Raw genomic sequence first — 24199 nt, 5'->3', positions numbered from 1 at the left:
GACTGTTGATGTCACGGTGGTTTATTAGGTAAATACAAAGTATAGGCTCTTGTTTTTTTTTTTGTTTGTTTAAGCAAAGCCAAAGAGATTAGAAACCAAGTAGACACATTCTTTTATAGAATAGAAACATAAATTAGTTTTAACTAACAATTAGGCACTTAAAATGTAAATGTAAAATGGCATTTTGAAGTACAAACTATAGTTAACATGCCCAAATTCCTCCTGAAATGTTTCAACAAACACAAAAGCACAAGCATGGAAAACATATTTCTAAACTAAGAGAATTTCCCCTTTTGAAAAAAAGAACCTGAATTCAAATCTGTATGACAGACCAATGATTAAGGTACCAGTGGGTAGGAGAAAAGAGTTTCTGAAATTTACATATTTAATTAAAACATAAGCATTTAATAAAACTATTACAATAATATACAGTATATATCATAATGAAAAATATATGTCAGGAAAATAACGAATTCTAGACTTAGAATTTTACTTTACAACAAGGCACTTAACACATTGAAACAGTACAGTAAATTTCCGAAAGATGCAATTAGCTACCTCTCAAACCTTGTAATATTTCTTTTGTGAATATAGCAAAACATAACCATACATTTTGCAGCATTAATCATTGCATAGGAGGTAAACTAAATAATGAATTCCAACTTGGCAATTAGATTAACTTATAGCTTCTTCTTTTTCTTTTAAAGGACAATTTTAAATAAATCCACAATAAACAGCTATTCTTATTCATGATTCATTCAGAACACAACATAGTTAGATTAATGAGCAATAATATAAATCAGAACTTACAAGGTGTGTATCTGTATAAAAACTTATCTTTGGGTACCTTTCAACATGATTTTCAGTGTTTAGGTATTGAAGTCAAGAGCACTTCTTAATAGAAGAAATATTTTTAGCAAGTAAGTCAAAGGAGTTAAATTATTGCAACACAATGACATTAAAAAAGGACTATACATACAAATAGAAAAGCCTTCAACACATGGCATATTAATTATAATATGTCCGATTTAAACATGTAAACTTTTTTATTAAGAAATTCCTTCGCACACTTCCTTACACTACAGGAGTGAGGGTATTAAGACTGGCTAACATTTGAAATCAGCTTTCCAGCACAAACCAAAGTCAACAATATAAAAGAATTTTAAGAGAAATATTCAAAATGTTCAAGGAACAAGATGTTAACTCTCAAAAAAGTAACTGCATGAATTCTAGCATGTAAAAAAAAAACAAAACACACACACACACACACACACAAGAAAGATGGCCAACTTGGTGTTTCAAGGTAAACAAAGAATAGGAAGTTATAAAGGGAGACATTAATGATTGTGATAGTGAGAGGTAAAAATGGTCTGCACATTTTCTTTGATCAGATGGATAAAAGATTAGAATTATATAACCCCTGTGATCTAAGCACATTTTCCCTTTGGAAAAGGTTTAAAATGCCTTTAAAATAATCCCTTTTGAAAAAAATTATTACTTTTGCATGATGCTTTCAGATTACTGGTAAAAATAATAATTTTAAAATGCCTTTAAAAAAAAAAAAAAAAAAAAACAAACCTTGGAAATACCCTTGTGTCTAGTTTGTGTTCCAAGTCATATACCATATTTCCACAAGAGGGCGCTGCTGTACAGCGAGGACCCTCACGTGCTGTCATTATCCACCACCTCAGTCACAGCCACCGCCCCACCTTCCTTCCATAGCAAAACCTGTTTCCCAAGATGCCAGGAAATTAAATACCAAATTCCAAATTACCTTGGGTGGAACTGAGTGGGTAAGAAGACTTTACTTTCAGAGCTAATGTAGGAACTCAAAAAAAAAAAAAAAGAATCTGAAAGGAACTCATTTTCACTTGAAAGATTTTTTTTTAAATGTGGCATCATTCGTAGAAATTATATATTATAGAAATATTGCACCAAGGACTTAATCACAGAAAAAGCTTCAAACTGGAGCACTGGCTTAAAAAAACAAGGATAATAGATAAGATCTTATGTTGTTTCAAAAGGCAAGCTCATAAATTACGTTTTTTTCAATCGAGGTAAAATTGACATAAAACATTATATTAATTTTAGGTTTACAATGTAATGATCTCTTTGTACATATTGTGAAATTATCACCACAATAAGACTAATAGTTGTTTACGTTTTATATCCCCAAGAGGCATATGGGGTTGAACCTCAAGTTTGGTTTCCTAAATGTAAATGGGTTTTGCTATTTCTCTTATTTTCCCATCTAGAAACTCTAATATTCCCCTCTCCCCTTATTGTCATACCACATGCTTCCACAGCATTTATTAAAGAGCAGTGGCATATACATGGGAGCAGTAGTGTCCTTACATGGGGTCATAGATGTTTTTAAAGTTCTTCAAAAGGTGATGGCATTTAAAAAAACAAAAACTGGATTACTTGATTAAAATGCAAAGTTTATACTGTTTTCAAGGTTGTCCAATAATCAATACACCATGATTTTTAAAGCTTAAACACCTTTCCTTACTTAATTTGAAAAAGAGTGGGTTATACCAGACATAGCTGAATGAGGCTCTAAGGTATATCAAGTTGTTTTATTTGAATTCAAGGGTCAAGGACTATATCAGTGTTAGGAGAACAAAACTCAAGCTTCTGTGTCAGACACTTTTCCTCACAATTAGGAGAAATTTAAAATCAGTATTTTCAAGTAGAATACATTGTCTTATCGCAAGCGTCAATGTTTAACAAATGAAAATTATGGAGAATTATAGCTAAATACACCACATAAGCTGTACATATGGTTCTTATTGACTTACTAATAAATACTGGAAAGACTTCTTGCATTTCAAAACCTGCCAAGGATGTATAGGGTTTCAATTCGTGTTTTAAATAAGTAAGTTAGTCTTTCTGCCTTCTGATTCAACCTTTAGTGTTTCTCTTTTACAGAAAGAATTATACTGAAAACATGCACAGAATTTTAGCACCAAAGGATGATGACCCTTCTGAACAGAATTGTTTTGTGCTTCTCTTAGACAAGGTAAAGTTCAATTTTGTGTATGGAGTCAAGGCTGACTCATCGACAATGACAAACTTAGGGATGTTTTCCATCCTAAGTGGGGAGAATTCCTCACCATCAATATAAATGTAACTGCCTCCTGCTACCCATACTGACTTCTCCCCTCTCTGACTACTGTTGATGATTTTGTAACCTTAAATTGTTTTCTATGATTACTAGAAGTTTAAAGAAATCAAGCCAAGAATTATCCAAAAGATTCAACAGCATTAAACAATGCACTAAATCTGGCCGGATTTTTTAAAAATCCATCTTTTTTTTTTTAACATCACCTGAAAGAACTTGAGAAACAGCTACCCCCTTTTCCTGAGGAACCGTCACCATCTAACGCGCCCATTCCAACCGCAGATTTCAGTGCAGCACCGTGGTATCATTTCAGGGTCAAAGTAAAATTACTCAACTGTGGCATGTGTCCTTAGGACCAGTACATAAGAAACGAGTCTCTTGCTAAAAGGCAAGGATGAGATCAACTTTTGGACCCCCTCTTGGTTTTTCCACAAAGCACAATGGAACTAGGAAGAAATGGTTTTCAGTGACATGTGACCAATTGGATTTCTGAGTTCCAATTCACAGCTCCATGACAGATCTCAGCCAGGGTGTGTGTGACCTGGCAGAAAAACACAGGCTTGTTCCCCACAGGGCAGGAGTGTCAGTTCACACACCCATGTATGTTCAGCCTGTGCTACACTGTTGGCTGCCTTGGGGGGTACAGGTGCGAATCTACCAGGTGGAGAACAGAAGCCCCCCTCATTCGCATACACAGCGCCATGTCTCCTGTAAACCTGTCATAGGGATCTAGAAATATTTACACACATGTGAAATCTGCGGGGTGTCTCAAATACTTCTCTATTGACTTAGTTCACTTTTTAAGTTATAAAATTATCAGTTAAAAAAAAATAAAGTGAAAATGACACATAGTACGTTGGCTGGTAGCAGCAGCACATATTCCCAGACCTGACCCTGACCTCCCCTGAGGCAGGGCAGAAGCAAGGTTCACCCAAAGGTCACTCACAACCCACGGCTGCGAAGCCGAACGCTAAAAACCACTCTCAACATTTGGAGATTTTATTTACACAGTAGCTGTCTATATCCAGATATCTTTATTTATTTAAAATTTTAACAAATTCTTTTGACCTTGGAGGGAAAAAAAAAAATCCTGAAAAAATTCTGAAGTAGAGAGCTTTCCTGGAGAAAGAATAAGGAAGGAGTAGCATGTTCTTTGGCACCTCTTTTAACAAGCTCATTAGTAAAATCCCCATTGGAGGGCTTGTCACCAATGAATGAAGAGCCGAAGGAGAATTTTAACTTTCTCAGGATGAATTAAAAAAAAAAACCAGTCAAAGGGTAATACTTCGTTCATCTTTCTAATCACTTGCACAAAACTTGGTCCGCTTCTTCCTTTAGTGATCAGTTTTCCTAAAATAAAAATCAAAACTATACCTTTGGTTACAGCGTTAACTCTTTTGGTGTAAGAGCTGATGCCTCTGCTCTGCTCCTCAGGTAGATTTCTCATTATCTTCACCAATCTTCTGAACCCGTGAGTACTTCTTGCAAGATGATTTGAAGCAGCCAGGAGGCCAGGACAGAGGCCAGGAAAAGCAGCAAGGGATCGAGCCTTGTACGTTTTTCTCAAAAAAATAAAAGATGGGGAACCACCACGCTCGAGACAAGAAATTAGTCTGTGACGACACCTTCAAGTTCTGTAAAAGACAAAGAACAGGAAAATGAGACATATTTTTCACGATTTGCCTCCTACTTTGCTTCTGAATTGAACTGTCATTTGCTATAACTGAACAGGGAAACCAGCAGAATCTGGATCTCAAGCCAACAGTCGTCGTTGTTCCTTTCCCCAACTCTGATAGGGCTTTCCAGGGGGCGCTAGTGATAAAGAACCCGCCTGCCAATGAAGGAGATATAAGAAACACAGGTTCAATCCCTGGGCTGGGAAGATCCCCTGGAGAAAGGCATGGCAAGCCACTCCAGTATTCTTGCCTGGAGAATCCCCATGGACAGAGGAGCCTGCCAGGCTACAGTCCATGGGGTCACAAAGAGTTGGACAAAACTGCAGCGACTTAGCACGCGTGCATCAACTCTGACAAGACTCTGGCTCCACCCTCGAACCCCTCCCATCTTTGTGGCTCAGGCAAATCTGCCTGAGATTCCAGGAAGAATGGAGACTCAGGAATGGATGTGAGAGATCTCCAGGAGGAAAAATTTTCAGGATGTGTGAGTGGTCAGATCTATGGCTCAAGGAAGACGGAAGAGTGAAAGGAGAGCTCATAAGGCTGACAGTCTTTAAGGGGAAAGATGAAGATTTCGGTGCAGTGGCATTAGTAGATATCTAGATGGGACCGGAAGAAGGAAGACGTAAGTAGGAAACAGAGCCACAAGGACAAATGAAGTAATCCATAGAAAGGGCATTTATTAGTGGGCACAACACTAACGAGAACTGGAGTTAGATCCATAGGGAATAGCATATTTCATTGTTCACAAATTCTCATAACACTGTAAGCATCAGACAATATGGAAAATGTGGTATCGGACAATAATCAGATATCCCAAGATAAGTGGGCTTCGCTGGAGGCTAAAACAGTAAGGAGTCTGCCTGCAAAGCAGGAGACCCAGGTTCAATCCCTGGGTTGGGAAGATTCCCTGGAGAAGGGAACGGCAACCCACTCCAGTATTCTTGCCTGGAGAATCCCATGGACAGAGGAGCCTGGCGGGCTACAGTCCTTAGCATTGCAGAGTCAGAAACAACTGAGTGACTAACACTTCTCACTTTTTTTTCTCACATCCCCAGATAAGTAAATCATGGCACGCAGACTAACTCTGTTAACACCAAGGACATACACTAAGGCTAGGAAGACACGGTGAAGGGATCATTCTGTCTTGAGACTAGAGGCAGAGAGCAGGAGATAGGCAAGGCTTCTCAGAAGAGATGACATCTGAGCCACCTCTTTGAGAATGAATGGGAGAAGAAAAAGACAGTCATATGGGAACAAGAGGCAGCAGAAATAAGGAAGGAAGGATAAGAAGGGAAGTCAGAGAGCATAGTACCACTGAAAGATGTACAAAGTCCAGTTATTCATGAGTTACTCATTTTTGCCTGACTTTAAAAGAGTTGGTGTCTTCTTCAAAATAAGTTCTCTGAGTGCAAGCACAGTCCCACCCAGCTGCACAACAAAGCCTCTACAGAGAAGGCTCCTAAATTTTTATCCAATTTTAATTCTCCTATACGTTACCTGATGAGTAAAACACTGTGCTTTACAATTACACAGCATTTTACCCTTAAATGTCATTTATATGTGTGACATTCTTTAAGAGGCAGTCATCCCTATAAGGCAATTGACCTCAACCACCCATTTAGGTGGCAACAGCAGCTATTCCCATTAAGTAAGTAAGTAAGTGAAGTCGCTCAGTCGTGTCTGACTCTCTGCGACCCCATGGACTGTAGCCTATCAGGCTTCTCCGTCCATGGGATTTTCCAGGCAAGAGTGCTAGAGTGGATTGCCATTTCCTTCTCCAGTTATTCCCATTAAGCTACATGAAACCCCCGCTGTGTGCAAAGGGGGTCCCCTGCCTTTAAAGAACTTATCCAAGGATAATTTCACTGCTCTCACCTTTTCGTTGGCCATGGAATGGTACCACCAGAAGAGCCGAGTTGTGATGTAATAGGCAACGATCACATCGACGGTATAGTGTTCGTGTGCTACCAGAATGCAGATGATTCCGGCAGCGCTCAGCAGCCAGCAGATTAAGTGATACCACCAGAAGTGGCGAGGCGAATCTGGACAGCAGAAAAGTGGCAGAGTTAAGAAGCATTCCCCGAGATGAACTGAATGAGGACAGTCTACCCTAAAGACCTGCGAGAAGTCTTTCTAAGGCCAAGAAGTCACTGGCGGAGAAAATGGATAACCCAAAATTATGAGTCACTGTGAACTGCCCAGGATTTGCTCAGGTTGAGGGTCAGGGGGGCAGGGGAGGCTGCTGGTAGCAGGTCTGATAGTCATTTCCCTGCACAGGTTGCTAACACTGCTCTAGGTTTGCTCACGCAGGTTAATAATAAGGAAGAGAACAGAATTATTTCACATTAGGTTGGCATTGGCTCACACTGGCTCCCGTAGGGACCCCACTGGAAAGAAAAAGGGTAGAGGTCAAAAGAAAAAGGTATTGTCTATGAAAACAAGGGATGACAAAGCAAGAGTGATTTTCATTCTTACATATAAACTTATTTTCATTTCTGCAGGAGAGAAAAATGGCATTTGTGCCTAGCAATATTTTGATTCTCAGCAATTTTATACTGTTATTGCCGATAGCAACTACAGGACAGTCCCTATATAAAGCTTGGGCTTCCCAGGTGGCTCAGTGGTAAAGAATCCACCTGCAGTGAAGAAGATGTGGCTTCTGGAGAAGAAAATGGGAACCCACTCCAGCATTCTTGCCTGGGAAATCTCATGGACAGAGGAGCCTGGTGGGTTACAGTCCATGGGGTTGCAAAAGTGTCAGACATGACTTAGTGACTGAACAACAACAGCAAAGTAAAAGCTTAGGATTCTTGCTAACTCACTTATGGGTTTGAGCCTTACCTAGTGAGGCCACTAAGTTCATGACACTGATCAGCTTTAAGAGAGAACTAAAGCCTGTCACCGGAGAAGATAATGGCACCCCACTCCAGTACTCTTGCCTGGAAAATCCCATGGATGGAGGAGCCTGGAAGGCTACAGTCCATGGGGTCGCTAAGAGTCGGACACAACTGAGCAACTTCACTTTCACTTTTCACGTTCATGCATTGGAGAAGGAAATGGCAACCCACTCCAGTGTTCTTGCCTGGAGAATCCCAGGGACGGGGGAGCCTGGTGGGCTGCCGTCTACGGGGTCGCACAGAGTCGGACACGACTGAAGTGACTTAGCAGCAGCAGCAAGGCCCTTCACAGGTTAAACATGATCCTGCACCCCCAACCTTCCCACACAGGCCGTAATGACACAGGTATAAATGGAACCAGCACTCATTTCCAATAAGTCTTCTTTCTCTTGAATAACTGTTTTTTTTTCTATTTTAAAGCTTTATTAGCTCACAAAGATAATAATTTAATACTGAAATTTATTTCATATTTAACTGTGATTATTTTTATGGTGATATTTACTTTGAAGTGTGGAAGAATGGTTGAATAGCAAAAAGATCCATTTCCAGAACTTTACATGATACATCAAATTAGGCATGGTTCAAATAAAAAATAAAATAGCTACTGCTCTTTAGGTCCAACGTGGAACAGTAATATGATAAACCTGTATTTGTATTTGAAAGTCTGATTTCGTACTTCTGAATGTACAACTCATCAATTCTTACTTGCTTCATCCTGCCACCAGGTTCCAGCCAATAGCTCATGGAATCTGAGAATTTTATAGCCGGGAATAGCCTTACTTCCGTAATGTGGGGGGTCAGATCCAGTCCCCATAACTGTTCTGTTAGGCTCTGAATGTTAAAAACTGAAGTAACATGCAGAAATCTGGAGCTCTCACTAAATATGCATTCTCCAGCACCACAGCACCCTTACCCTTCCCTGAAATCTCACACCAGCCTTGCTTCCTTCCCATCCTCACGGGTCACCTGCTATTTACCTTAAAAGTTCAAAATGCTTGAGCAAACCAGAACTACTTTGTGTTGATTTATCCACAAGAGGGGCTTCCCTGGTGGCTTACATGGTAAAGAATCTGCCTGCCAACGCAGGAGACCCTGGTTCCGCCCCTGGGTCAGGAAGATCGCTTGGAAGAGGAAATGGCAACCCACTCTAGTATTCTTGCCTGCAAAATCCCATGGACAGAGATGCCTGGTGGGCTACAGTCCATGGGGTTGCAGAGTCGGACACGACTGAGCGATTAACACTTACGCACAAGAAGCAAAGCTGAAGTAGGTGGGGAGTAAGGAGGTGGCCCGAATGACCAATTTGCTACTCACAGAATTGAAAATCAGACTTTAGGAATATCTAGACACCCTAGCACTGCTCTCCCATAAACATATATTCCCTTCTAGCTACTACATTGGGACCACTGCTCATTAATTGAGAACACTGGTGGACCCAAATAAAAGATCTAATACAAACTATTTTGAAACAGAAATGGCAAAATGGCAATCCTCTCTGCTCTCTGATTCCATCGCCAGGGATAACCTTGAGCTGAGAGATGATGACAATTCTTAATGAACTCCACTCTCTGTGTGGGACCCCATCCCTGCTTGTCAATGACTACCAGAGACAGTGGACTCTGTGCAGTAGCAAGGTGAAAAAGAAAAAGAAAGGAAAGGTTTTCTCAACTAGTAAGACATTTGGTACTAAGAGCAAGGTGGATTTCTCCAGGCTAACTTTATAAGGAAGGAACCTAGGTCCCGATGATAATCCACTCATGACAACAGAATGTCAAACAAGGAGTGTCCCAAATGATCAAAAGTCGGGAAAGCAAAAATACACAAATGATGCATCTAACTCTAGCAGCAGAATCTTCAAAGAAACCACTGGATCCACTGCTTACTCATAACAACAATACATGGTATAATTTAGAAGCTGACTGTTTCCCCTAATTGCATAGGAAGCGGACCTAAACATGGGATACGTGGCCATACAGAGCAGATCCTAAAGTTGGGTTTGTATCCAGTGTTACAGATTTGCCCTTTTCTTTCTCACCAAAGCTTAGAGAAAGCAGAATGTAATTCTTTCCCTGCTATATGCAAACTTACACAAGTTTAAAGATCTCAAGCCCAAACCATCATACCTTTGGAAGGAAACGTGTCTACGTCCTGCACTTGCCTTTATTAAAGTAGAGAAATAATTATGAAGTTGCCCTATTGCGCTGAGGTAAAGGAACAACAATAAGCCAACATCCAGGCTGCTGCTGCTACTGCTGCTAAGTCGCTTCAGTCGTGTCCGACTCTGTGCGACCCCATAGACAGCAGCCCACCAGGCTCCCCCGTCCCTGGGATTCTCCAGGCAAGAACACTGGAGTGGCTTGCCATTTCCTTCTCCAATGCATGAAAGTGAAAAGTGAAAGTGAAGTTGCTCAGTCGTGTCGGACTCCTAGAGATCCCATAGACGGCAGTCCACCAGGCTCCCCCGTCCCTGGGATTTTCCAGGCAAGAATACTGGAGTGGGGTGCCATTTCCTTCTCCAATGCGTGAAAGTGAAGTTGCTCAGTCGTGTCCGACTCCTAGAGATCCCATAGACGGCAGCCCACCAGGCTCCCCCGTCCCTGGGATTTTCCAGGCAAGAATACTGGAGTGGGGTGCCATTTCCTTCTCCAATGCATGAAAGTGAAAAGTGAAAGTGAAGTTGCTCAGTCATGTCCGACTCCTAGCAACCCCATGGACTGCAGCCTACCAGGCTCCTCTGTCCATTTCTTACCAATTCTACCAGATCAGACAACTTGGGTTTCCAAAAATTCTAAACAGAGCCACGAAACTGATAGTGGAACTGCTGAAGTCAGCCTCAGTTACTAACTGTGGACTGTGGCTAATTCACTCACTTTCCTTATGCTTAAATTTCCTCTGAAAAAATGGGAGAAAACAGTGCTTCCCTCCTGGGTGGTTGCAGGGATTAAATAAGCCAATCTGCACCAAGGGCTTAGAATAGTGCCCAGCACAGAGGAAGTACTCTACTTGTTGTTATTGGTAATGCCACCTCGTCTTCAGTTATCAAACTGACCCTCAGTTTCCTGGGGGTATTTTCTCTTCATTACCTTGTTTTCCACCCACAGTAGCTTCACTCTTAACTTGTAACATCTCCCTGCCATCATCCTCATCTTCTATAAGCTTTTATGATGTACAGATTAGAGGGAAGATTGTACCACCCAAATGAACCTCTAAACCGGAAAGTGACTGACCTTACACAGAGATGGGACCTTTCCAGAGCAGAAGTTAGAATGAGACCCACACACAACATAAATCGCTCTGCCCACCACCCAGAACCAACAACCAGGTATTAGAAATTTCAGAAGACTGGAGTTGAAGGAGATACTGGTGCCCAGCCAGAGCTAGGTTCCTGTCTTCCGCCACTTCCCCAACAGTGTAAGAACATAAAGAAGACAGGAAAGGTGCCGAAGGCCCTCTGCCTTCAAGGCAGACAGTGTGACAAAGGCCCAACACTTCACAGACTGTTCACCCTACTCAAGGCTTGTATGTAGCATTTAGAAAGAAAACAATTCAGAAGATATACAATTGCCATCAAAAAACAAAAAGACTTCATCTACTACAGAGACTCTCATCTCTTTGGCATAATGCCCTCAAAGCAGAATTAAAACCTATATATCCCAGGCAATCTAAGGGCAAGAATTCACCTCTGCTCCACTGGAAGATAAACCTTGATGGGTCTAAACCTGTTTGGATTGATGATGGTTAAAAGAAGAAGGGAGAGAACTGAGCAAAGGGGACAGAAGGGAGGTCTCCTACCCCTGCTTTCTGCCCAAAGACCCTTATGATATGCTTTGCAAGTGAACAGAATTGAGACAAGACTCCAAAAGAACACTGGCATGGGGATGGGGTATCTTGCAGTTGAAGATGAAGGGTAATACTGACCAGCTGGTAAAAATGGAAGAAGAAGCATCACTACTTCAAAAGAATTTTGAAATAATGGGCCCAACTACACAAAGCCTCAGAAATCTACAAGGGGATGTGCTGGCAGCCAAAATCAAATACAGTCCCCACCCCTCTGTCCAATGAACAAGATATTATTCTAGGCCCGCTCCCCATGAAGTTATTGGAATACACAAGAATTTTGTATAATGAGAATTAAGTATATAAATATGGAAAGATATTTCACATTCTCATCTCCATGTTGCTTTTTTTTTTTTAAATACTATAAAATTTCTACAGCCTAACTTAAATCAGACAGTTAAACTTCAAAATATTTTTGAATGGATGGAAATTTTTTTTTAATTTTATTTTATTTTTAAACTTTACATAACTGTATTAGTTTTGCCAAATATCAAAATGAATCCGCCACAGGTATACATGTGTTCCCCATCCTGAACCCTCCTCCCTCTTCCCTCCCCATTCCATCCCTCTGGGTCGTCCCAGTGAAATGGTCAGAATTGGCAAAATGTTTCATGAAGATGCCTATTAAAGCATAGAAAGCTACTAGAAGTGACAAAATTAGAATAAAGTGGGACAAGGAAAAGTTACAAAAGAGGAAAACATTAATCAAAGCATTGGGGATGATGAAATGAATCCGTAAAATGGAAATTTCACTCAAAAGTCCTTCCCATTTGGCTCTGGAGCACACTGATTCTTTTTGCAATAAACTTAACAACGATTCCTCTTAATTCCAACATTAAAATAGCCTTTCATACCTTGGTAGCACTAGTGGAAAAGAATCCACCTGCCAAAACAAGAGACTATAAGAGACTCTGGTTTGATCCCTAGGTTAGGAAGAGCCCCTGGAGTAGGAAATGGCAAGCCACTCCAGTATTCTTGCCTGGAAAATCCCAGAGACAGAGGAGTCTGGCGAGCTACAGTCCATAGGGTTGCAAAGTCGGACACAACTCAAGTGACTTAGCATGCACACACCTTAAGTACTAACCAAGGAGGGAGACATTTTGGAGACATGCTGAATGTTAGCAAGAAGCCAGGGCTAAGATTTAACCCTTCAGTGTTCATGACTGGTTGAAATGATTTTTAATATACACACACACACCCCTCTTTCCATGGCTCTCCATTTCAACAGAATAAGCGCTCATCAGTTTCAGGGCCTAGGGATTGCAGTCACTGCGAGAGTCAACAAAGCAGCAATGAGTTATCACTTACATTCTTTGATGAACAAATAAGTAAGCGTCAGCACAACTGTGTGGCCGCTGAAGAGGAAGTCCCCACACAAGATGTGTGATCCCGTTATGGACAATCCACCGCCAGAGATCAGCCGTAGAATCCGCTGTACTTTGGCCTGAGAGTCTCCGTTGAGCTGAATGACACAAGAAGATCAGGAAGAAAATTCACAAGCTGATCAATCAAGCGTTAGCCTAATTTATGTGACATTTACAAAGGTCATCAGTTGTGATTTTTTTCCTTTTTAAGTCAAAAAGAATCCAAGGGGGAAGCTCCTCAAACTGGGTTTTATTCATTGCATTGGCCAGTTTTAGTGACACGTTTTAAATTATTCAGTATGTTACTAATAATACGTCTTGGTGGTGGTGTGTCCTTGGGCAAAGCTTTTAAAAATATTAATAACCAATGACTTCACCACAGTTATGCACTGAAAAGATCAAAGCTCCTCTCTTTCCTCTTTGCAGGGGAAGTCGGGGTTTCGGATAGTTAATATTTGATTCGGCTGCCCTCCACATTACTAATACTCTACAGAGTATTCCTACCTTGTGTCAAGTGGGCAGCCTAGGGGGTGCATATAGTTGTATTAATGTCTGATCCAAACATCTGCAGTTAAAAAGAGCTGCAATTTGTTAAATAATTTAAATAGGTTTGAAAATGATGGATTAGCGATGCACTGGTTGCTTTAAAAGGAGTGGCTTGATCAGGAAAAGCATTCTCAGAGCAATAATCTGTGTGCCATGGCAGGGGGTCAGCGAAGGGCTCGCCTGGGCGAGGGTGGAGAAGCCCCGAGAAGCCATCATGATGACACAGGAGACAATGACGGACTAGGGCAGGAGTTTGATACAATAGTCAAAGGTTTATAACCCATTCAAACTTAAGCATACAGATCTCTCTTACATGTAGAATCTACTACAAAATGCAACAAACTAGTGAATATAACAAAAAAAGAAGCAGACTGACAGATATACAGAAGAAACTAGTGGTTACCAACGAGAAGACAGAGCCGGGGAGAGAGGCAACACAGGGGTGGGGACGTGGAGGTACAAACTGCTGGGTGTAAGAAACGGAGATGCACTTGTGGGCACAAGCCATCGTCAACCCAAAGGTTTAGACCCATCAACTTTTATCTTTCAGTGGAGCACAAGTGATGACTTCTTGCCCCTAGATTGCCCAGGATTACAGGTTTTATGGACGGACTTGCAGACACAGCGGGGCAAGGAGAGGATAGGCTGAACTGAGAAAGTAGTGGGAAGCTGCTCTACAACATAGGGAGAGCAGCCTGGCGATCTGTGATGATCTAGAGGGGTGGGGCGAGAGAGGGGAGGGAGGTTCCAGACGGAGGGGGTTTATATACAATTTTGACCGCTTCCCATTGTTGTATGGCAGAAATCAATATAACATTGTAAAGCAATTATCCTCCAATTTAAAAAAAAGTCTCAAGGATGTATTGTACAACACAGGGAATACAACCAATATTTCATAATAACTGTAAGTGGAGTGTAACCTTTAAAAATTGTACTAAAAAACAACAACAAAACCCAAACCTTAGGTATACGGGAAGGAATAGTGGACTGAGCGGGAATACATGAGAAATTGGAATACTTAAATGCTGGGCCACGGGGTGGAAGACTTCGGATCAGCCTAATATCAAGTGAATAGGTTTAGAAAAGCAAAGAATGATACTCAGAAATAAAACGAAGTAAGAGTAGACATGAGAAGAGAAATATAGAAAGACGGTCAATGACTATTCACTTGGGGCCTGTGCACACACCTATGTGACACGCTGCCTTTCACACTCAGTGACAATCCTTCTAGGCAACTGGCCCCTGACACGTAGCCAACCCGATCACAGTGGTGGTTCAAGTCTTTGGCAGTGTAGACAGGTAGTGTCTAGTCCAAGTAGACGTGCAGTGGTAAAAGAGGGTAAGATGTGTACAGATGGGTAAGAGGACAGTCCAGTCTCCAAAGCAGGTGGAAAACCATCCTGTTCAGTACCATAGGAACGGGGGCAGGAATCTTTGTCTAAAAATTTTCCAATGAAAAGTATCTTATGGATCTGGAAACATGTCTGGTATTCAGATGACCCCTGTAAAAAGCCAAACACACTATGCTGAGGTGACAGTTAAGTGTAGGGTTCTGTAGCACAAGATGATGGGAAATAGGATTAGAGGTCAAGGTAAGAAACTGGAGGTTTCAAGGAAACTCCTTCCAAAGTTGGCTCAGGCCAAGCCCAGGAGGCAAATCCGAGAGAACATACAGGTTTCATTGAGTTGACAGTCCTTAAAACAAAAATGTAAGTAACACGTGACCCTGCCTTGAAAAGATAGAGCTAGAAGGCAGTAAAGGATCCACAGGGGATTCCCAGGGCATGCTAGTGGTAAAGAACCTGCCTGCCAATGCAGGAGACATGAGAGACACAGGTTCAATCCCTGGGTTGGGAAGATCTGCTGGTGAAGAGCATGGCAACCCACTCCAGTACTCTTGCCTGGAGAATCCCATAGACAGAGGAGCCTGGTGGGCTACAGTCCATGGGGTCACAAAGAGTCGGACATGACTGAATTACTAACACTTTCACTACTTTCTCGCTTTTCAAAGGATGCATACCCGGGGAAGAGAAGGACTGTTGACAGAGCTGCAGGACTCACTGCAAACCACATGAAATGCTGTGAAAGCCCTTGATGTGCAGGATGGAATCCAGCACGCGCTTTATCAGATCTGAGGTGGACCTTCAGGAATTTCTGGTTGTGCGGTTGGTACAGACTGTCAACACTGAGATCAAATAAAAAGGTACGTACACTCCACCCGACCATTGTGTTCTCAGTTTTAAGAACACATTATTCTTCACTTCAAAACCATAATAATTTTTTTTTAATCCACTCACCTACCCCAATTCAATGCTTGGATTTTCTAAGTGCAAAAACACTTAATCCAAAGGTATAACCAAACCAGGAGCGAAAATACTACCGCCACCCATTCTCCCCGCCCCCCTCCCTTCCAGCAGTGTTCAGGTATGAAGATCTGCAATAGCAGTTCACAGGACAGAGCAAGGGCTCTCTTCTGCTCCTCCTGTACTTTCTCAGTTCTTAATCTCTCAATCCTGTCACTGCTATCTTAGACGTCAGAACACGCTCGGCATAAGTGCCAAATAGAACTTCAAGAAAGGAAGTGTAAAAAGAGGGTGGAAAGAAAACTGGGGAAGGGGTGGGTAACAGAGCTGAGATTAGTGGGTTTTTTCCTGTGTGTGTGCATCCTCAGTCGCTTCAGTCATGTTCGATTCTTTCAGACCCTGGGGCTTGTAGCCTGCCAGGCTCCTCTGCCCATGGGATTCTCCAGGCAAGAATCCTAGAGTCAGTAGCCATTCCCTCCTCCAGGGGATCTTCCCGACCTAGGGATTGAACCTAGGTCTCCTGCATTGCAGGTAGATTCTTTACCTTCTGAGTCACCAGGGAAACCCTGCTAAGTCACTTCAGTCGTGTCCGACTCTGGGCGACCCCATAGACGGAAGCCCACCAGGCTCCCCAGTCCCTGGGATTCTCCAGGCAAGAACACTGGAGTGGGTTGCCATTTCCTTCTCCAGTGCATGAAAGGGAAAAGTGAAAGTGAAGTCGCTCAGTCGAGTCTGACCCTCAGCGACCCCATGGACTGCAGCCTACCAGGCTCCTCCATCCATGGGATTTCCCGGGCAAAAGTACTTGAGTGGGGTGCCATTGCCTTCTCCGAGGGAAACCCTAGATCTGTTCTATTTCATTGGGACCTCCAGCATACACCACTTAAATTCTAGTTCCTCTTAATTTCCTCATTTTTTATACCATTCTATGCTATTTCTGAATATAGACTTGAAGATGTAAAAAAACAGAAAGAGAAGCATTGATCATAATAGCCAAAGCAGACAGAGCTCAGTGTTCTCAAGGGCTCCTCCACCTATGACCTCCACACACCATTTCCCACAAAAATAACTTATGTACAAAAGAGATCAACTTGGCTGCTGCCAAACCAGAAACCTTCCCATCCATACATTCCCTTCAATTTAGAAGAGAAGAGGTCCTCTGGACCTCTACAGCAAGGATGAGAGGGCAGCTTTCTTGGGAAAAGGAAAGTAACTGTGCCAGCCCAACAATCCTGTGGAAAAAGGGATTTGAAAACCTGAAGCATTTCATGCGAGTCCTCATAACTAGGCCAACATCCATCTAAACACAACTGTCAGAACTCAAATGTTGTGCCTGAAAACTGAAGTTTGGGTGGGTGGGATGAAGCAAATCATAACCTAAGGACTTAAACCCTAGGATGGAGAAGGAAGGAAGGCAACCAGAAGACTGCAAGCCAACGATTCTAGCGAGGGCCTTTCACTGCAGTGGCTTCTGTGACCACACCCCGTGAGTAACAGGTGACGTCAGGCATCACTGACCGGTCAGACATCCTTCCAGGGCAAGTGGTTTCAGAACACACAGTCGTGTCATTGCTCTCAGTCACTAAGGGCATTCTATAGAGTCAGCAGCAAAGGAGACAGGTATATTATCTAACAGTTTTGTAACCACAAATCTAAGGAGCGCTGGAAGCCGGAGGCTGGACTACATTTAAAATGCAATTCTGCTCCCTGTTCTGTCAAACCACGTCATCCCTAGTCAAACAAACTGATGGGTGTTTGCTTTACTGAGCCACAGTCTAGGCACCCAAACCCTGCTGATGCTTCAGAAAGAGGGTCTGGGTCTTGACAATTGAACACAGGGGCCAATTGGCAAGGATGTCCCTAGAGCTTCCCTGCAAGTCTTTGCACCTCAGTTACTCAGCAGTAACATCTGCTCTTGTGGCTTCTGAAAATTGTACATTTTCCATAGAAGATAATCTCCAATTTACTTCTTTCTGTAAACATAGCAATTCATCCCTGTAAATCACACCTTTTACTAGGATGGGCTTGCCTTCTCTCCTGTGGCCATTTCCTCATTTAACCCACCACAATAACCCCTTAGAAGTATTTATTATGCCTCTGAACTTCTCCCATGCCTTAAATTAGTTTCACTAAAAATCAGCCAATGTTTAATTCAATATGTACACTGTTTTAATTACACACACTTTCTGCCTTGATGGCTTTAGAAAATTAGAGCTTCTCAAACCACATCTATATTTGGTGAAGGAGACTGTTGACTTCTTTAGAACAACTCTATTTTTTCTCTCCACCTTGGACATCTGCTTAGTGTTCAGTAAAAAATGTTAGGCTTTACTCCCTTGCCCAGAAAGCACATGATTTGCACGTTTCCTTTTTTATAAACCAGGGCACACTGGAGTCTAAGATGATTAACAGCTCTCTTGAGAAATGACTCTACCTGGAGAAACTATAAATCCTGCTTACAATAGTCTCAGTATCCATTCTCACATTCTGTCTCAGTAAATGGGTGAATTTAATTCAGATGACCATTATATCTACTACTGTGGGCAAGAATCCTGCAGAAGAAATGGAGCTGCCCTCTTAGTGAACAGAAGAGTCCACAATGCAGTACTTGGGTACAGTCTCAAAAATAACAGAATGATCTCCGATCATTTCCAAGACAAATCATTCAACGTAACAGTAATCCAAGTCTATGCCCCAACCACTGAGGCCAAAGAAGCTCAAGTCGAATGGTTCTATGAAGACCTACAAGACCTAGCACTAACACCAAAAAAATATATGTCCTTTTCATCACAGGGGATTGGAATGCAAAAGTAGAAAGTAAAGAGATAACAAGCAAGTTTGGCCTTCGAGTACAAAATGAAGCAGGGCAAAGGCTAACAGAGCTCTGTCAAGAGAACAACATACTAGTCATAACAAACAGCTTTGTCCAACAACACAAGAGATGACTCTCCACATGGACATCACCAGATGGTAAATATAGATATCAGACTGATTATATTCTTTGCAGCCAAAGATGGAGAAGCTCTATACAGTCAGCAAAAACAAGACCTAGAGCTGAGTGTGGCTCAGATCATCAGTTCCTTATTGCAAAATTCAGACTTAAATGGAAGAAAGCAGGGAAAACCACTATGCCATTCAGGTAGGACCTAAATCAAATCCCTTATTATTATACAGTGGAGGTGACAAATAGATTCGAGGGACTAGATCTGGTAGACAGAATGCCTGAAGAACTATGGACAGACGTTTCTAACACTGTATAGGAGGTGGTGACCAAAACTATCCCAGAGAAAAAGAAATGTAAGGAGGCAAAGTGGTTGCCTGAGAATTTAAAAATAGCTGAGGAAAGAAGAGAAGCAAAAGGTAAGGGAGAAAGGGAAAGACATACCCAACTGAATGCAAAGTTCCAGAGAACAGCAAGGAGAGATAAGAAGGCTTTCTTCAATGAACAATGCAAAGAAATAGAGGAAAACAATAGAATGGGAAAGACTAGAGATCTCTTTATGAAAACTGGTGATAACAAAGGAACATTTAATGCAAGGGTAGGCGCAATAAAGATCAGAAATGGTAAGGACCTAACAGAGGCAGAAGAGATTAAGGAAAGGTGGCAAGAATACACAGAGGAGCTATACAAAAAACATCTTAATGACCCAGATAACCACAGTGGTGTGATTCACTAACCTAGAGCCAAACATCCTGGAGCATGAAGTCAAGTGGGCCTTAGGAAGCATTACTACGAACAAAGCTAGTGGACATGACGGAATTCCATCTGAGCTATTTAAAATACTAAAAGACGATGCTGTTAAAGTGCTGCACTCAATATGTCAGCAAATCTGGAAAACTGAGCGGTGGCACAGGACTGGGAAAGGTCAGTTTTCATGCCAATCTCGAAGAAAGGCAATGGCAAAGAGTGTTCAAACTACCATACAATCACACTCATTCCACACACTAGCAATGTAATGGTAAAAATCCTCCAAGCCAGGGTTCAGCAGTAAGTGAACCAAGAACTTCCAGAAATACAAGCTGGGTTTAGAAAGAAAAGGCAGAGGAACCAGAGATCAAATTGCCAACATTTGTTTGATCACAGAGAAAGCAAGAGAATTCCAGAAAAACATCCACTTCTGCTTCACTGACTACAATAAAGCTTTTGACTGTGTGGATCAAAACAAACTGCGGAAAATTCTTAAAGATATGGAAATACCAGACCATCTTACCTATCTCATCTCTTTCCTGAGAAACCTGTATGATGATCAAGAAGCAACAGTTAGAACCGGACATGAAACAATGGACAGCTTCATTCAAAATTGGGAAAGGAGTATGTCAGGCTGTATGTTGTCACCCTGCTTATTTAACTTATATGCAAAGCACATTATGTGAAATGCCAGGCTGGATGAATCACAAGCTAGAATCAAGACTGCTGGGAGAAATATCAACAACCTCAGATACGTAGATGATAATAGTCTAATGGCAGAAAGTGAAGAGGGATTAAAGAGCCTCTTGCTGAGGGTGAAAGAGGAGAATGAAAAAGCTGCCTTAAAATTCAACATTTGAAAAACTAAGACCATGGCATCTGGTCCCATCACTTCATGACAAATAGAAGCAGAAAAAGTGGAAGCAGTGACAGATTTTACTTTCTTGGGCTCCAAAATCACTGCAGACAGTGACTACGGCAATGAAATTAAAACACACTTGCTCCTTGGAAGGAAAGTTATTACAAGCCTAGACAGTGTATTAAAAAACAGAGACATCACTTTGTCAACAAAGGTCTATATAGTCAAAACTATGGTTTTTTAGTAGTCAGGTACAGATGTGAGAGTTGGAGCATAAAGAAGGCTGAGTGGGAAAGAATTGATGCTTTTGAACTGTGGTGTTGGAGAAGACTCTTGAGATTCTCTTGGACTGTAAACAGATCAAACCAGTCCATCCTAAAGGAAATCAACTCTGGATAGTCATTGGAAGGACCGATGCTGAAGCTGAAGCTCCAATACTTTGGCCACTTGATGTGAAGAGCTGACTCGTTGGAAAAGACCCTGATGCTGGGAAAGATTGAAGGTAGGAGGAGAAGCAGGTGACAGAGGATGAAATGGTTGGATGGCATCACCAACTCAATGGACATGAGTTTGAGCAAGCTCTGGGAGATGGTGAAGGACAGGGAAGCCTGGAGTGTTGCAGTCCATGGGGTCGCAAAGAGGTAGATACGACTTAGCAAATGAATAACAACAACAATCTGAGCAAAAGGCCACTCTATCTTTCCAGTTACTAAAAACTCTGAGTTTATCCTTGATTTCTTTCTCTTAAACCCATGTCCAACTTATTAGTATATCCTGTTTGCTCTACCTTCAAAATCTATCCCAAATGGAATGACTTCTCCTCACTTCCGCAGTCACCACCAAGGTTCAAGTTCCTACAATGGGCTAAAGGTCCCGTGAAATATGCGACTGCATCATCTCAACTTTTCACAACTCTGCTCAGCCACTCAGGTCTCCCTGCTGTTCTGGAATGCACCACAACAGTTATTTCCTTGTCCTGGAGTTCTCACCCCATCCACATGGCTCACTCCCTAAGCCTGGTTGTCTAAAAGCTTTCTTATTGAAGAAGTTTTCCTGACCACTCTGCAAAATAGTGTTGTTGTGTTTTAGTTGCTCAGTCATGTCTGACTCTTTGCGATCTTACGGACTGTAGCCCACCAGGCTCCTCTGTCCATGGGATTTCCCAGGCAAGAATGCTGGAGTGAGTGCTCATTTCCTTCTCCCCGGGATCTTCCCAACCCAGGGATGGAACCTACGTCTCCTGCATTAGCAGGCAGATTCTATACCACTGAGCCATGGGGGACACTTGTATAAAATAGTACCTACCCTCAGAGTCCCTTTCACCCTTACTCAGCTTTGTTGTTCTCCAACTGACAGCTACTTGACCTACCACCGCGTAACAAGTTATGACTATTTATTCACTGCCATCCTTCCATAAGAACATACATTCTCAGAGGAGGAGAACTTCATTTTGGTCATTGCTATCCTACAGCACCTGGGATACAAAAGGAACTTAATACTTTCAAAATGATTGGATGAATGAGAAAATGAGATGGCAAAAAAGCAGAGTCCAAAATCCGGCAGTAACTTCCGGGTAGCAGAAAATAAAAGTTTTATGCACAAAGACATACATTTTATTACCACATTTTCATTCCCCCCCCACCCCCAAAATCTAAAGCAAAGCAGAAAATGTGTTAGATTTCAGTTAACACATATGAATGTGTCTAGGAGAACGAATAACAGAGAGCAGGTGCTCAATCACTGCTTAACATCCTCTAAAGGGTAATTCGGAGGGGCTTACCTTTGGAGCACACTGGAAATGCATTCCAGGCACCGGGAGGGTAGTGACATACATTGTGATACAGCGATATAGGTATAAAGTTCCAATGATAAAAAAGAATCTGCGCCCCACTATTGACCTAAGGAAAAAATAGGGATGGGGAAAAAATAGGTTTACTGGGGCTTTTTGATCCTAAAGGCAATATAAAATAAGGTTTAACAAAAAAAATAAAATAAAATAAGGTTTAACAGAATAAAAAATATCTGCAGTTTTCTGAACTAAAGATTCACGTACTGCGATCAATCTAGGTGGGTTGGGCCCCAAAGGTGTGATGAGTCTCTGGTGAGTTAAAGTAGTTTAAAGGTTAAACCACCACCACTCCTTAAAAAAGCACTCTTTGCCAGAGAATTCAATGAACCTCTCTATGTTGTCAGTCAATCCACTGCATTAATAAGCCCTCTCTTGGGAACACAGCAGTGGTATAAGCGAGCCACAGCCACAGAGGAATTTAGTAATGAGCTAAGGTGATACTACATAATTGGGCACACAGGGAAATGGGACAACTCATTTAACCTAAGTTATATAAGCAAGGGTTATTTGGGGACCATCCAAAAATACTCTGACAACTTCGGCATGAACTATTTTGTCTATGACTATAGATTTTCAGAGAATTATATTTTGAAGACGGTCAAAGGGTCCTCGTGCATTTAAGGATATTTAAGAGTGAAGCTGTAAATTTCACCCTTATTTTATGCATTCTTGATGAAAAGAGGCAAAAAAATTTAAAAATCTACAAGTCCTTTTTCACTTTGTATGTTTTGACTAACATTAGTCCTGTCCTTTGCCCTCTGAGTCCTTAGTCTAAGGCAGTGGTTCCTAGAAGCTGGCTCTGAGCACATTGTCTCCAAAGGGAAAGGCTTTGCCTGTCTGCACCACTGCCTCATGGGCTCCTGAATACGCATGGGAAGTTCTGAAGATGGGACTTCTCTAGTGGCTCAGGGGCTAAGACTCCTTGCTCCCAATGCAGGGGGCCTGGGTTCGATTCCCAATCAGGGAACTAGATCCCACATGCCACAACCAAAGCTCCTGCATGCCACAACAAAGACCCAGGACAGCCAAATAAATATTTTTTAGAAAATAAAAAAAAAGAGTTCTGAAGATGGCCCTGCTGTGCAGTCAGAGATGGGTCTATAAACTCTGGGCTCTGGGGATTAAGACATGGGTGAGACCCACAAAGCCCTTAGAATTACTAGTTGTAACTTTCCTAGTACATAAACTATATTACTCCAGGTCCCCCATTTTCAGAGCTCTCAAACTTCCCAAACCAGATCTTCCCAAAGATCTCTGGAAAAACAGACAGTTCCAGGCATGTGGCATATTTTAAGTTTTATCTGAGACTGCAGTCTGCTGTGGATCATGGTCTAATTCAGGTAACTGTTGAGACTTCTAATTTAAAGAATTATGTACAGATATAATTTTAGCTGTCTGTCTCCAAGAGCTATTTTAAGAAGATTCCAGGGTTTCTGGGGTCAAAATATATAGAGAAAAACCACCTTGACTAGTTGATGAAAGCATTTATTTATTGCAAGGCATCTCTTTCAAAGGCTTACTATTCTAGCATTGCCTTTTCTAGCACTGAAAAGGAACAGGTGATAAACACTGCTGACTGTCTCCATTTGGTTAAGTGAAAAACTATTCTCCCTTTGATTCAACCCCAGGCTCAAAAGGAGCGCTGAACTGTGCTCCATGCTGTTAGACAAGGTGAAGTAATAAGCAGGAATTATTATGAGTCAATTATATTCACTCCAGTATTCACAGTTCAGCAGTGCTCAGAACAGAAAATTAACTTAGAGGTGAAATATGCATTCTGCAGTCTTATTTAGTTTAAGAACTACTGCCAATTATTTTTCCCCCATCGCTTTGAAGGTGCTCTTAAGTGAGAGAGTGAGAGTACAAGCAGAATTTTTTATTCAGCTGGAATGTGCAAAACAAGTTATAAACATTACTCCACCAGTTACTAAAATGTTAGATCCGAATCTACCTGAAAAAGAAAAATTAGTGCGATTTCCCCCAACAAGTTTTTGCTGGTGGACTGTGACCGAAACAGTGGATGCTATTAAAATGCGTGGCTGGCTTATGTGAC

At 41.7% G+C, this 24199-nt stretch overlaps 1 protein-coding gene across 5 annotated transcripts in view; it reads right to left on the bottom strand.

Moving 5' to 3' along the window:
* Positions 1–24199, bottom strand: part of SGMS2 (sphingomyelin synthase 2) — a 100675-nt gene continuing 76476 nt past the window's right edge. For all 5 annotated transcript variants that reach the window (XM_055587918.1, XM_055587920.1, XM_055587919.1 and 2 more), the window contains exons 3-6: positions 22078–22195; positions 12846–12999; positions 6679–6845; positions 1–4758 (exon numbers count right to left, since the gene is read on the bottom strand). In XM_055587918.1, the coding sequence (XP_055443893.1) occupies positions 4555–4758; positions 6679–6845; positions 12846–12999; positions 22078–22195 (643 nt within the window). In that variant the 3' untranslated portion in view covers positions 1–4554. The remainder of the gene's footprint in view (positions 4759–6678; positions 6846–12845; positions 13000–22077; positions 22196–24199) is intronic.

This window comes from Bubalus kerabau, chromosome 7, assembly GCF_029407905.1.
Source record: "Bubalus kerabau isolate K-KA32 ecotype Philippines breed swamp buffalo chromosome 7, PCC_UOA_SB_1v2, whole genome shotgun sequence".
Classification (NCBI taxonomy): Eukaryota; Metazoa; Chordata; class Mammalia; order Artiodactyla; family Bovidae; genus Bubalus; species Bubalus kerabau.
The sequence above is the reverse complement of the archived record's forward strand: the minus strand, read 5'-3'. Positions and strand labels throughout refer to the sequence as shown.